The sequence below is a fragment of the Pezoporus wallicus genome, unplaced genomic scaffold, assembly GCF_028554395.1.
Source record: "Pezoporus wallicus isolate ANWC-B61680 ecotype Strahan unplaced genomic scaffold, APGP_CSIRO_Pwel_v1 contig_3568, whole genome shotgun sequence".
Classification (NCBI taxonomy): Eukaryota; Metazoa; Chordata; class Aves; order Psittaciformes; family Psittacidae; genus Pezoporus; species Pezoporus wallicus.
The window spans coordinates 1435523-1450695 of record NW_026637826.1 but is presented as its reverse complement, the minus strand read 5'-3'; the positions used below and the strand labels follow the sequence as shown (position 1 = coordinate 1450695).

Here is a 15173-nt window from a genome sequence, read left to right as displayed (position 1 = left end):
CCCTGGGGCGAGTTAACACTGTTTTTCCAAACCCTGTTTGCTTGACCTGCCCTTCCCTCCTTTCAAAGCCCATTTCCTTCTCTTCAGGACTGATTACAGCCCTCAGCTGCAGGCGCCTGCACTCTGTTTCTCCCTAGCATTTTTGGCTTGATTTTGGGTTGGTACCAAAGCAGGGAGGGGCAGATCGGTGGTAGGAGTTACAGTATAAGGGTCAGAAAACTAGGAGCAGAGAGATGGAGTTTTTGATCACTTAAAAAGCTCCTTCATTTGTTCTATTTGATACATATGTGCTTCCAACAGTTGCCAAAAGAGCTGCACGCAGGAACAGTTTAATCTGCGTTCCAGGTTAACCCCAGAAGCCCCCCGGCCTGTGCACAGAACATCACACTGACTTGAGGGTACAGCCCAGAGCCAGGATGTACGCACCGTGGCATCCCAATGCCAGCGAGGTATGTGCCACCAGGGTCCAACCTTCTTACTAGTGCCTTCAGTAGAGCCAGGCAAGCCCACAACACGTGCAATAGTAACAGAAATATGACATTAACAGGAGTGCCAACTCACAAACCACACTTCTTGGGCTTGTTTTACATAAGTTTAGTAGAAAACGCATGAAACCCTGTCTGTAGAAACAAAGTTTGTACCTCTTTCTGCACAGGAACTGAGGCACCACTCACACACCTGCCTTGCGGCTGAGAACCATGACCTGATGTTCTTCATACTAAAGCAGAGGTCTGCAAGGGGAATTACCACATTCCTAAGTCCCCCAAGCACAAGGCACGCCAGTGAACTCTTGTTCTCAGGCAGACTTAAACCTGTGGCACCTGAACTGAACTTCAGTAGGGGCTTGTCCAGGTGTCTGGAATGACATTAGAGGTGTGCACGGACACCTGCGAGCCTTCAGTTTTGTGAGGTGAAGAGTTCAGCTTGCTCCATGACAAAACTTCTGTTAGTGTGTTCCTGATCGGACTTACTCCTATGGAGACAGGCTGAGAGCTGGGCTTGTTCAGCCTGGAGAAGAGAAGGCTCCTTAAGGGGAGACCTTAGAGCAGCTCCAGTGCGTAAACGGGCTGCAGGAAACCTCGAGAGGGGCTTTGGACAAGGGCCTGTAGGGACAGGCCAAGGGGAATGGCTTTAATCTGCCAGAGGGGAGATTCATGTTAGATATTAGGCAGAAGCTCTTCCCTGTGAGGGTGCTGAGGCGCTGGCACAGGGTGCCCAGAGAAGCTGCAGCTGCCCCATCCCTGGCAGTGTTCAAGGCCAGGTTGGACAGGGCTTAGGGCAACCTTATCTGCTGGAAGGGGGCTGGAACTGGATGGGCTTTAAGGTCCCTTCCAACCCAAACCACTCCATGATTCTGTTATTTATGGTTAGTTGGGTTTTTTTAACTACCTTGGTGCCATACTGGGCTGTCTGACTGAGGACAGTGAAAGCAAACACTGCAATCCTGTACCACTCACGAGGTCTCATTTCAAAACATGGTTTTCAAGAGCAGTACACTGAATTCCCAGAAGACGACAGAATACACTCTGCTCCTTGGATTCCTAACAAGTGACAGAGATCACCTTCTGCACAACCACGTTGTCATCAGCCACTCTCCTCCTGCAGAGGGCTGATTCCTGCAGGCAAAGTGCGGCAGACTCTGCTTGCTACAGGGAAACCAGGAACAAGCCTTTACTCCTTGGAAGGCTTTTACTCAGAGCTTGCCCTCTCACGGCCAAGATGGGCTGGAAACTTCCCTGAAAAGGCGCCTCTCTGCAGAGGCAAAACATGGAGGGGAAAGGCAGCCTTGGAAAATGAACTGCTGCATAGGAACAGAGCGTGCTGAGCCAAGTGACAGTTCGATACTTACTCTTCTTAAGCTTCTGACTGACAAGTCAGGAGACTCCCCGGGTTCAATGCATAAAGCAAGTGGTAATTATTTCTGAGACAAGGAGAAATAGATACTGAATAGAGGCTTCTGCTTGATTATACACAAACCCTGCTTTGTATCAGTAAATACATAACTATATAATAGAAACTCCACAATAGATGCAAGTCACTTTCATATACAATTTCCCTAGTAAAGATACCACTTTGCAGTCTGACAGCCCATTAACCACCCAACGTCTCTGCCTCCTGTCTTTCCACTGTCGCTCCGGCAACACCAGCTCGCTTATTCTTGGGATAAGGATGACTTCCCAGTCCTCCCGCTGCCTGTGCCCACAGCACGCTGAGCACAGCGGCTACAGCTCACCAACACCCAGTTCGCAGGCCCTTCTGCAGCCAGAAGATGCAGGAGACGCCCGCACAACGACTGAAGGGCACATTCACAGCCCCAGCTCACGGCGAGGTTTAACCGCAGCTGCCAGCAAGTGCCCCCACAGACCGCAGGCTCCCACCGCACTCAGCGCCGCGGCGGCTGCGCCCTTCCCGGCGAGCGGGCGGAGCCTCCCGCGCCCGCCAGGCGGCGCCCTGGCATCGCCCGCGGGCGCGCAGGCCGCAGGCTCCCCCCGCGGTCCCAGCTCCGCGTTAGAAGCGCAACTGACGGCGCTGCGAGCACCGCGCCAGGAGGTGCCAGAGCGCAGCAGAGCTGGGGTCGTAACGCACCAGCCCCTGGCTTCTAAACGCACAGGAGCGAGAGGCTACAGAAAGCTCCTTTCCAACCCGAACCACTCCGAGAGGCTAAAAACAAAGCATCGGGGCAAAGTCCCTGCTCGGAGCTAAATATCCCCATCCCTCTATAGGTATTAACACCAACAAACTGTATTTCACCATTAACCCGATCTCCCATTTCTCTCAAGCAATTCTCTTTCTCCTATGCCATGAGGTAATTTTTTTAACCCTGCATTATCAGCTACTTACTCCCCATTGTGAGAAAACCAGTAGTATCTGATCTCTACACACACGACTGGCAATAAATAGCTGACAAAAAAAGAACAACCCTAAATCCAGATGTGCCCTATTGCAACAGGTAGGTTACTGTTCTAGCTAGAAGTAGCAAACAGGAATTACTTTAAAATACGCAATCTTAAAATAGGCATCTACATTTCCTACATATCGCAACGTAGAGAGGAGGAGAGATAAGAGTTGGGGTCCTTACTCCCCTTTAAGGTAGCATAGAGAGAGCTGTATCCTAACCCCCCAGCTTCCCACTACTCCAGAAGACTTCAGCCACACAGGACAACACAAGCTCAGTTTCAGTACAATTTAAGGAGGCACAGAAGAACACAGGAATGCAAAGATGTGTATGTTATTTGAGGAACAGACACACATCTTATATACCCAGCTTTAACATCCAGCCAGTACTCCCTAACATGGACTAGATGGCTCAGACCAGCTAACATTACAGTTATGTGATGCTATGTGTACACAGTTATGTATACACATATACATTTGTATAGAGCATACAGGACAATCATAGAATCCTAGAATAGTTAGGGTTGGAAAGAACCTTAAGATCATCCAGTTCCAACCCCCTTGCCATGGGCAGGGACACCTCCCACTAAACCATGCCACCCAAAATCCCTATTGAGCTTAGAACTGATATTCTATTTTAATGAAGAAAAAGATGTCAAGTCTACCTTCAGCAGGCTCGTGGCAGTCCTTCATTGACCGACAGCTATGCAGCTGGAAGCATCACCCGAGGACAGCCACCGACAGCTAGCTAATATACAAGGCAGTTACGACACTGCAAGCCAATTAGAAGAGATGGTGACCAAACACACAACTATGCTTCACCTTTCTGTTCACAGGTAACAACATTCCAACATTTCAAAACTGGAAACGTGGTGGAATGGGAGAGATTTCTCCCCGCACACCTTCCGGGCTGCAGTGCTGATGGTTTTGTTTTGACCAGGCATTTGTTACCATGCTCTTACATGGTGAAAAGCTGCAGCTTTGGGTAATGACAGCATCCAAACCTGCAGCTGCACTGTTTCCACTCTCATGACCAAAACTGCTGTAGAGCAGATGGGACACTTGGCCTTTTCAATCAGAACCCTTACTACACTAGCACCTCAGCAGGGGCCACACTGCTTCCTCCCCCAGGTAATTCCCATATTCCTGAAGCATACAGATCAGGCCCGGCAGGTTTTTTCCTCAGTGTGGAAGAGGAGTCCTTAGCAACCTGCCGAAAACAAAACACCCCTGTACTAGGCACGTTGTCACCTTTGTAAGGCAAGTACTAGCTCAACTCTGCTCAGCTGCTAAGAAGCCTAAAGGAAACTGCACTAGCAGCCAAAAAGGTGGCTCTTCCTCCCTGTCTGTTGTGCAGCTCCTGGATAATGACAAAGACTGTATTTTGGGAACAGTCATTCTGAAGAAGAGATCCCTCGCAAGTTAAAAACTTCTCAGACAGCCTCCCACAGAGAACAGATCAAGTTCCTTCCCGCAAAGAGCTGTGCAAGCACAATGAGCAATCAAGGAAGAGAGATGCAATACTATATTAGAATGACATACATTGATTCATACCTTCTCAGTGCAGTTTCCCAGGACTTTTTGTTACATCAGCTTCTTAAATGAAGACTTCCTGTCTCCTCAAGAGGCCTATGGTTTCTCCTCAACCAGAAGTACCATCCTTTCTGTTTTCCCACAGTCCAATATCCCAGGAGTCAATGCACCAAAAATGACAAATAGCCCACTAAGTCCCCAAAAATTCCAAGCATCCCATGTGGCAAGTTCAGCAGGTTCCCCATACCATCTCTACAGGTCCTTGACTCCAAACCAGCTGAAATCAGGAGGTCCATGACTTGCAATATATGGCCCTAGCACCTACTCCATTTCTTCTCAGCAGCAAATACACTTATTACTGGCACCATCCACTCCATATCCTATTTCCTATCACTGCCTAAGGGAAGAAGTTCCAGTTGCCTTGAAGTCATCTGCTACTTCAAAGATGCAAAGCCATTCAGAATTCAGAGCTAAAAGAGAATCTGCCATCAGCAATACACCTTCAGTCTTCAGAAGCTGTAAGAGTTCATTTTACTATTAGATTTCCTGGCTACAGATCAATCTACCAAGGAGATGGAGGAAAAAACCCCAACATACATAATGGTGCTTTATATGAGAATAAGCTACTACCAAGAGCAAGAAATCTCTTCAGTACTAATTGGGAGACAGATTTAAACAACATCCGAGATCGACGCAGCACAGATACTAGAGACACTCCTTAAGATTAAGCTAAATATTCCTTAGCATAGATAAGGAAAATAATTCATTCAAATGGAAAATGTTGGTGTAAAGTAAGGAAAAAAACCAAGTTCCCATCTATTCTAACAACCATCAACACACCTGATACAAGAGAAGATCTGACAGGGTTTAGGCACTCAGGAGCCTCACACCACACTTCTTTGGCTGGAGACGGGGCTAATACCCACACTCATTTGCATTCATTATATTTTCCTCATTGTCTACTGTGACAGCTATTCATCATGCATGCAAAACCGTGATGCAGCCCTCACAGCAGTGTTTATGTGCAGCTTGATTCCTGCACAGTTATGTTTTCAAAACCATGACGACCTAGCAATCAGGAAACAAGTACTGGCTATAAGGTTTTTATTGTAAGAATTGTACCAATAAAGTCTTGGAGAGCTTTGTACACATCCCACGTGCTGTATTACATGCATATAAAACCTATCACTCTAAGGTTATTTGGGAAGATACATGCATTACACATACACAGTAGGTTCAACTAAATAAAACATACACCTTGCTACACTTCTCTCTGCTCTTTCATTATCTTTATGTGAACCATTTCTGAAAGCGTGGCCATTCAAAGCACTTTTATTATTTCTTCTATTACATAAACACGTTAGTCAAGTGTTTATTACATTTCAGAGGAAATAATTGCTCATTCTAAACGTAGGAGAAACCTAACGTCTGGAGATAAACCCTATCAATGAGGTGCCATTGTTCTCATGGAAGGAAGTTTCCTGCTTAAGTCTAACATGAGGCACAGATTTAAGGCTGGTCTGCAGCAACTGTGTTCTTTAAATCTGAACGGGAAATCAGTAATTCTCTACACCTCCAGTCCATGCAATCACTTCCCACCTTTACCTCTGAAGGAACACTGAAATTATTTGCTTGAAAAATAGGCCAGATCCTCAAGTGGTGCTTCCAGGTGTTGCTTAAATCTATTCCCATCATCACAAATTCAGCAACATTTTAAATCTTCCTGTTATGATGCAACAGAAAGGAAAGATGACATCCATTATTCATGTTTTCTGAGCGCAACCCAGCGTTAAGGAACCCTTTGTAGCTTACTGTATACCAGGAACTTCAAACTACTTAACGTGAAGGGGCATGTGCTCCTGAGAAGTGCAGAAAGAGGACGTTCATTTTAACTGCTTTTGCACACATTGTCCATTTACATTCACAGCTCTAGAGGGTAACTGAAAATACTGTTTCCAAGATGGAAGTCTGCTAAGGACAGACGTTCCTACACATTGTTCTGGTAGTGTGTGACGTTGTTACTACAGCAACAGCACGTACAGCCCTGCACAGCCTCTCCATGGCTGCTGTGTCTATCTCCTGATACACTCTCCCCTTTCTTGGAAGGGTGATACAAGCAGCAAGTCCAGTTCTGCACCACTGCACCAGTTACTTGGAACTGGTGACACAACCCAGGAACACCATGGCTTGATAAATCTGTAATATTCCAAAGAGAAGCAAAAGCAAAAACATACCTGCATCCATTAGGATGTTTGTGCCTCCTGACACTGCATAAAAGCAGTCTCTACAAAGCAGTTTGAAAGTGCCTTTATCACCTTAAAACTCTCTCTTCCTTTCTGTTCACATAAGCATATCAGAAAAAAACCTTTCCAATTCAAAGGTTGGGCTTGCTGTTACAAGAGAATAATTAAAAGGAGCATAAGGAAAGGATGAGCAACGTTAAATAGAAGAGAGGACCCTTCTCCAGGCTGAAAGGCTTATGAATTATGCTCACTTACTGCTAGTTTTACATTAGATATGTTAACATTTATGATGCACACATATCTTTCATTCAGCTAGGATGCTGTGAATACCACTTGTTTATAACAGCTACATCTAAGCTGCTAAACATAAACAGCAAAACAAGGGCAGCTGCCTTCTCAGAGGGGGACGAAAATACTTCATGCCATCTTAAAACCAAACACTATCAACTGACTTCAGAAGCACAATTCCTCAGGACAGCCACTTCAAAGGAAAACATGTGTAAAAAATTACTATTTGCATTAGGGCAGCTGTCTGATGATGCTGAAAAGGAGACATATATTGACAACAAAGACTATGCAGAATTTGCATGTGATTCAAATGCATGAAGTAAACCAAATGAATTATTAAAACAACCACAAAGGCTTTGGGATGAAGCTACCTACCAGGTGGCAGCATTTTGAACGATGAGATAAAGAGAACTTAGGATAAAGAAACTTTGGAAGCACCACCCAGGGCTTGGGGCTTGAAATACTGAATGACAACTAATGGAGAAATTAAAGAGAAAAAGGCAAGGAGGAAGACAGCCACTGGACCGGGTGACAAACCACATCGGGGTGTACAGTGCATCCGTGAGTCACCAGCACATAATAGAAGCTGAAGCCACGTGAATGCCTGAAATAGGGCATGGGGAGACAAGAGCAAGTCAAGGTCAAACTGCGGGTGGAGGAGGAAAGACCAGACAGGGAGGGGGGGAAAAGTATGGTGAAGGAACAAACACCAGTGACTGTGCAGAGAGGTCACTGAGAACATGAACAGAAGAAGGGTCTTCAAACATTCCAGTGATGCAAATAACATGCAGAGAGACAGAAGCACCCAAAGGGGACTCAGTACAGGAGAGGCTGAGGCAGAGGTTGTACAACCTCGCCTTGTAAGAGGGCCTAGATTTGGCTGAGAGCTACCAGTTAAAGGCCTGACACAGTATGGTATTTCCAGCATCTATTACCATATGGGTAAGCAAATCATTAAGGACAGAGCCCATGGCCACGGAAGCAAAAGCAAACGAGTTAACGGGGCAGGGACCGGGCCAGAAGTCCTCTACATGCACCTACAGTTATACCTGGTTTCATGCATGTCCCATAGGCAATGGAGGCAGGAAAGGAGGTTTTGTGAAAGTAAAGAATAAATCCCTCCGGAAAGCCAGCATGGAAAACTGACACTGCCACACGCAGGAAAATAACCTTGCAGTGTACGTGACACCAGCTGCCTCTGGAAATGTTCTTAGGCTTTATGATAGCAGAGCATATCCCTCCAAATAAAAACACAAGCAAACCAGAACAAAGCTTCTTGGCAGATACTGACGACAGGATTTATAATAAAAGCAAAATCCATCTAAATTTGGCAAACTGCAGTGCTGTCATGTAGTCTAAAACCTAGCACTGAGGCGAGGGGAGAAATACAGGCATCCAAGTCGCCGGTGAACCTCAGTCTTCGTAGCCTCCGGGGCACAGTTCTCATTCGCTGCCTATTTTGCAAGTACAACTAGATGGCTTATCAGCTTCCCGAGACTAACAGGATCAATATGGAGATAAGAAAGCTTAATAAGGATGATAAAATTAGGACAGCCAAAATAATCTAATTTATGGAGTGCACACAGGCTAAACACCACCAATGCTACAAATGAAACTCTTGCAAGGGGAGCCATCTGCCAAGCGAGAGCACAGTATTAGCAAAGAAACCTTTATTTTTCTTTAAAGAAAACCTCTGAATTCTGTTTATATTCAAAAAAAATAACTTGCCAGCACAAGTCTCTCTAGAGAACTGTAAAAAAGAATGATTCAGGGGTGCAGAAGACCATACTGCACATACAGCATACATCGAGAGCCTTTGGCACCAGATTGTGTAAATACACATGCAAAAGTTTAAATATAAATTGAAAGCAAAACATATATGAAGATGGAAAACACCACAAAAGAAGACTCAAAGGGACATAACCACACCAGCCTCCCGTGAGACACGTTGCTGGCTCCAGCCACCACACAGTGGGTTGGCCTCCCCTTGCCACCGAGGCCATCTGAAGTCATTGACTGATTTGAGCCTTATTTGACACAGGACAGAGGTCTCAAACCCATGAGTTTCCTACATTTTAGTGCAGACTGGCTACCAAGAAAGCTGCCCTGCCAATGCTCTTGCTTTAGCCTGTCCCATCAGACTGACACCAGATGAGTTGGAACTGACCCAACCTGGGGAAGAAAAAGTAATTGCAACCCCATGACATAAATCCATGGGAGACCTCTCTTCCAGAGCTGCTTGAACTTTAAGATCCCACATTCTAATCCCCAAATAAACCATTTCTAAGGAAAAAAGACTAGCAGCCAGATCCATCTCCTACCACAAATGAGCAGTGATTTCAGCTGTAACAGCAGCATTCTTTTCCTCTATGGCAAGGGCTGCCTTGTTGCTTCTTCCCCCTTCCTCCTTCACCCCATCAGTCTGCCTCTCACAAGCCATCTGAAATCTTTTAATTGCAAAGGGTCACAAACCCCTGAAACCTCCCCATTGTTTTGGGGAAAACAGTTTCACATTGGTAGTAATAAAACTACAAAGCTCTTATTTTTTTCTCCTTCCTTAATGCAGAGGGTGAATGTTGCAGAGCTCCATGCTCAAGAACATCCGTGGGGTTGCCATGAACAACAAATGTTGCTTGTTATTAACAGACAGCATCAATTAGATTTTCAGGGATGTATGACTGTAAAATAAAACTATGAAGGAAGCAAAAGCCAGCCTTATATCCAAATATTGCTGTGGAGGTGCAAATTGGTCAGAAGCAGTTTCAGATCCATTAGGACAACTCACGGGTTATGTGCTCCTTGATTACTTTACACCTAAAGGGGTGGTGTAGTCATTTGGAAGCTTTCAACTATAAATCACCACAAACATTTTGCCCCTGGCATCCTTGGATTTAAACTGCCCGCTCACAAACTGTATATAATCCAGCCATGAGGATTTCTTGCTGCTTAAAGAAGCCTTCCCAGTAATGCACCTAAACCACACACACAATCAAACCAACGCTCTGCAGTTTCAGTGCAGACTCACCCAGCTAACGAAGAATGCTGCTGTCTGCAGATGGAGAAGTCACACCCGTGTGGATTCATTTCAAACAACACAGCAACACAAGTGGCTTTCCCGAGCGAAGCAGAAATAGCATCTCTAAGTCACTTCTAGGTATCACTTTAGTGACACGTACCGACCCCACAGCGTGGTCTTGGCTGGCTGGGGCATGTTGAAACTCTAGTTGAGAGGAGAGCAGCTGCCAGGGAGCCTGGATCACCCAGCTCTGCCAGCAGCCCCGTGATTGGCAGCGCCAAGGCACAGCATGCATGAAGCCATCTCCTAAACCACAACACAAACACTTGACACTGTGCAGAAACAGAAGGAAATTCATTCAGGAACAGGTCAGGTTGTCAATTTCAGAGTGAAAAAGGGAGATAGGAACTTAAATCCCATTCTGATTTACCATTTCCTACCTTCCTGCCTGTAAACAAGATAGCAACCTACTGAATCATCTATGGAAACTAATGCCACGCAGTCGTTTCAGATATCCAAGTAACTAGCTATACTGAAACTATACCAACACATACAAATTGAAAGCCATAACAGGCACATGATTTCCACAAGGGCACTTGCCAAATCCATCCTGTTTTATTAACAGAACATTACAAAACATCCCTTTTATCCATCATGTGGATAAGTCAGTTACAACTCATCACTTGCATTCAGGACCTACCATGGCAGCTACACACTTACAGGCTTCGGGATCCTTAAATGCTGCAGGCACCAACCTCCAGCAGAGCTCCCCGTTCACCAGCTTCTCAAATGAGAGAGGAGTTTGACACAACCAAACCACAACCATAAAGGCATGGGTAAGCTCACACATTCTGAGCAACAAAAGACAAGCATTTCTTCTCTTTGCATGGACACAAACTCACCGGCCCACCCCGCTGCAGGGATTTTACCTCAAACAGACATGTTGCACACAGCTCCAAGGTCAGTGCTTCAGCGGGTAATGCGTTAAATACATCTGGAGATTAGCATTCGGAATTAGCACACGATTATGAATATTTAGGGAGAGGTTTTGGCAGGCACCCCAGAACAAGCCTGGTTAGTGCCAGCCTGGCCCTGCGTGGTATCCTGTCAGTCAGACAAGCCAGCGCTCTCCCTCGAAGCGCCCCTCTGCACAACCACATCGTACCCAAAATAAACCCACACCTTACTGCAGCCTTTCGGTACTTAAAAGGGGCCTATAAGAAAGATGGAGAGAGACTTCTTAGCAGGGCCTGTTGTGACAGGACAAGGGGCGATGGGTTTAAAATGAAAGAGGAGAGATTCAGGCTGAACACGGGGAAGAAATTCTTTACAGTGAGGGTGGTGAAACACTGGTCCAGAGAGGTGCTGAATGCCCCATCCCTGGAGACATTCAAGGCCAGGCTGGATGTGGTTCTGGGCAGCCTGGTCTAGCTGAAGATGTCCCTGCTCATTGCAGGAGGGTTGGACTAGATGAGCTTTGAAGGGCCCTTCCAACCCAAACCATTCTGTGATGCTATCACAACCTGCACAAAGCAGCTTGGGACTCTTTCCATATCCTGCCTTCCAGCACCTGCTAAAGATTGAGTAAAACCAGGAATCAGCTTAAATTACTTAATTTTAGCCACTGGACAGCCCAACTAGACAGACCAATGAGCTTGGAGTTCATTATTCTCTTTTACTCCCTTATACAATGCAATTACTTAACCTCTTACACTCTCGAGACCACAAGTCAAATGCTCTGTCTGTGACTAAAGTTTAACAGATTTGACTTAAAGCAGCAAAAAAAAAGGCTTCTGGGGAAAACCAGCGCAGACTCAAGGAACCCGGCACTGCTCAGCCCCACGGCTGCTGCTCCCTCACTTATAGTTTGAGAGTTTCCATCATTTCTGCTACATCAGCCTTGTGATTCCTTCCCAAGGACCGGCCCCAGCCAGCGTGTAGGGACACAAAGCTTGCACTGCAGTCAGTACATTAAAACAAGCAAACAAAAAAACCCAAACCACACACACAGAGGGAAAAGAAACAAACCCAAACATCGCGAGAAGGGGAGAGCATGGCACTGGGTCATTTCCTTCACAAAAAAAAGCTGAAACCTTCCCCCAGCGTATGATGTGAGGTGACGGTTTAGTGTGAGGTGTCCCTGCCCACAGCAGGGGGGCTGGAACTGGATGATCTTAAGGTCCTTTCCAACCATAATTATTCTATGATTCTATTCTGGTTTTACTCATCTCAAAGAAAAATCCGTGGACATTACATGCCCCAAGTTAAGCCTCGAGGAACCCATGCAACTGCAGTGAGCAATCTAGAACACATCCGTGGTGCTTCATCAGCAATTAGATATTATCCACAAGTCGGATTTACCAAATCTCTTACTCACAGGAGCAGAAGGAACACTGACGCAATCAAACTGAGAAAAATAGTGGTGTAACCAGGCTGATTTTTTTTCAAATGAGATGGATTATACATTAATAAAGTGCTAAAAGCACCGAATTCAACAGCATCCTACCACTGGTAAGGGTTGTATTTGGAACTTAGGACAGTTTGTTATGAAAAAGGATCATTTCAAAGCAGACCCTTCCCTCCAGTGACCTCAAAAAGGTCCCAAAATGCCCTCAGTGTTGGGCCCTCATCCTGCATAGCTATCCCCACACCAATGCGCTCATTAGATGATGCGCTGGTTTAAAAGGACTGGCATCTTATGTAAATGGAGGCTATTGCCTTTAATTGCAGCCATAATTATGGGAGTGCCCCACAACTGAGTAAGGTCGCATTAAGCAAACTTACTGGAAACTTTGCAAACAGCTCCGCAACATACTGGACCAGCACCAGGAGTCCCACTGCTGGGATTTATTCAGTCCCACTACAGAAATCAAATGCCCCTATATGGGATTGTGCCGAGCTGTACTTACTTTGGTATGGTTTTGCCTCACATTAACTAGTTTCTCTTTGACATTTTGGAATAGGAAGTGTTTAATTCAGGATTAATGCTTTTAAAGATTCAAAAATCTTAACCAGTCTTGAAGTTTCTTCAGGTTTTTTTTCCCTCCCCACTCCCCAAAGAGCCACATGAGCACAACAGGACCTGCTGCAGAGTCCACACTGAGCCAGGCTCCAAGGTACTGAGAATGAGGGGCGAGAGCAGTATCCACTTCAGCACAGCCAACAAACCACCACCCATTGAAGACACCAGCACAAGCATCACGAGTGACCCAAGGAACAACGAGGGGTTTCAGTTCAGCCACGGGTGAGCTGTGGCCCATCACTGCGTTTCAACAGCTGAATCAGGGTTCCCCCTTCGTCCGGATGGGCTGGAAACCACCGACCTTACTGAAATCCATCTCCATGCCCTGGGTTGGAGTTCGGCATGGACAAAGCAGTCAGCTGCCTACCGGAACGCTGGCAGAAGCAAAGCAATGGCTGCAAACAAGAGCAATCCTCTGAGTCACTGGGCAGGAGCTAGAGCCACTCCACACACACCCAGGGACACCCGATTTCCTGCAGCACCAGGCAGCTCAGGGTGCCAGGCCAAGGCTCCCCATCCCGTTAACAGGCCTGCATACACCATCACACTGCTTCTGCCTGCATCCCTGCTTCCCCATCCTGTCCCACAGCTACAGGAGAGCCCAGGAAAGCACCAGGTTTATCTTCCGGCTTATGCAACGCGATTTACATGTAAAGGGCGGAAAACCACCCAAAACATAACCCAGACCGAACCGACATTCAAAAGGTTTGGTGCACTTGTGTCACAGCTGTCACCCTGCGTTACACGAAGTGCCTCATGAACACACCAGGCCCCTCAAAACCTCAGGGACACCCAGCCCTTTCCAAGGAAGGCTCCAGCAGCCGAATCTCACCGGGCCAGATAAAAAGCCGCAGGTCACTTGGTTTTGGTGTTACCATGAGGAAGAGAGGAAGCAGAACTAACCGGTTGGACCAGCATTTGCCAAAACATGGATCTTACCCCGTTCCTGGGCCAATGGAAAGCAGCAGCCCTTGGAGCAGCGCGATGTAAACGCACCTCCCCACAGACAGCCAAAGGGAAATAATCCCTCACAGCCAAGCAGCTTCCAAAAATAACTCGGAGAGCAACAAACAGGCACCGGGACCCTGCGAGTCCCCCCCTGCCACACACGGCTCCCAAACCTTCCCCTGCCTCGGGCTGCTGCTAGCACAAGCCGCGATTCCCACGTTCCACCTCCCGAGCCTTCGAGGTACCGGTCACCCTCACCCCTTGGGGGAGCTGGAAGGAAAACCCACACCCGGGGAGAGGGGCAGAAACCCCCCACAGCGCCCCCCAGCCCTGCCCCGGTGTGGGGGTGCAGGGGGGCAGCGCCCCAGCCGAGCGGGGAGGCCGCGGGAGGCCCCGGCCGCCGGGGCTCCTACCTCGGCAGCGCCGGCCCTGCGTGCGGCGGCGGCCCCACATCTGCGGCTCCGGCGGAGAACGGCCCGGCCCGGCGCTGCGGGGAGCCCGCCGGCAGCCGCTCGGAGCGGCGGAGGCGGGTCCTGGCCGCGGAGCCCCGCGGAGCTGCCCGCGGGTGTGCGCGGGGCGGAGCGGAGGGGACCGGCCCCGGGCAGCCCCCGCCCCACCGGGCAGCGCCGCTCTCGCCTCGCCCCCGGCCCCCCGGGCAGGACCCGGAGGAACAGAAAAGGCTCACCTCGGCCCGGCCGAACGCGCTGATGAGCGCCGGGGGCTCCGGCCCTTCGCTCGTTGTCCCGTCCCGGTGTCGCATCTCCTCTGAACGACCCCGGTTCGCCAAACACACCTCGAACAAGCAGGGGAGGTGGAGCCGCCGGGGCCATTTTGCAGACCCGGGTGCCAAGGCAGCCGGCCCGGTAGGAGATAGGGACCGCCGGCCTGCAGGGAACACAGGGTTCCCCCAGCACCACACACTAGGGCAAGCTCGGGAGCCCCGCGCAGGTGACCAAGCACAGAGCCGGGTGCCAGAGCAGCATCACCGCACCTGTGCCCCCAGGCCAGGTAAAGAACCAAGTCAGGGCTGGGAGCCGCGGGGCCCAGGTGAACCGAATCTGGGCAATTACAGCCCATCAATGCACTCAGGGCACAGCCACCTGCTTGCTTTATGCTGGAGCTTTGCCCTGCCCTTCAAGCAGGCAACCCAAATACAAAGAGACTGTCAGAAGAAGCCACCTCAATTTAGGGAACTGGCAGGAAGAAGATCTGGTGTTCGAGGCAGTGC

At 48.1% G+C, this 15173-nt stretch overlaps 1 protein-coding gene across 2 annotated transcripts in view; it reads right to left on the bottom strand.

Annotated features, from left to right (window-relative positions):
* LOC130598371 (6-phosphofructo-2-kinase/fructose-2,6-bisphosphatase 4) overlaps positions 1-14482 on the bottom strand; it is a 48615-nt gene extending 34133 nt beyond the window's left edge. The window contains exon 1 of one of the 2 annotated variants that reach the window (XM_057407735.1): positions 14359-14482. In XM_057407735.1, the coding sequence (XP_057263718.1) occupies positions 14359-14398 (40 nt within the window). In that variant the 5' untranslated portion in view covers positions 14399-14482. Of the gene's footprint in view, positions 1-678; positions 716-14358 lie in introns of those variants that run through there. The other variant, XM_057407736.1, reaches the window with a different exon arrangement.
* Positions 14483-15173: the final 691 nt, after the last annotated feature.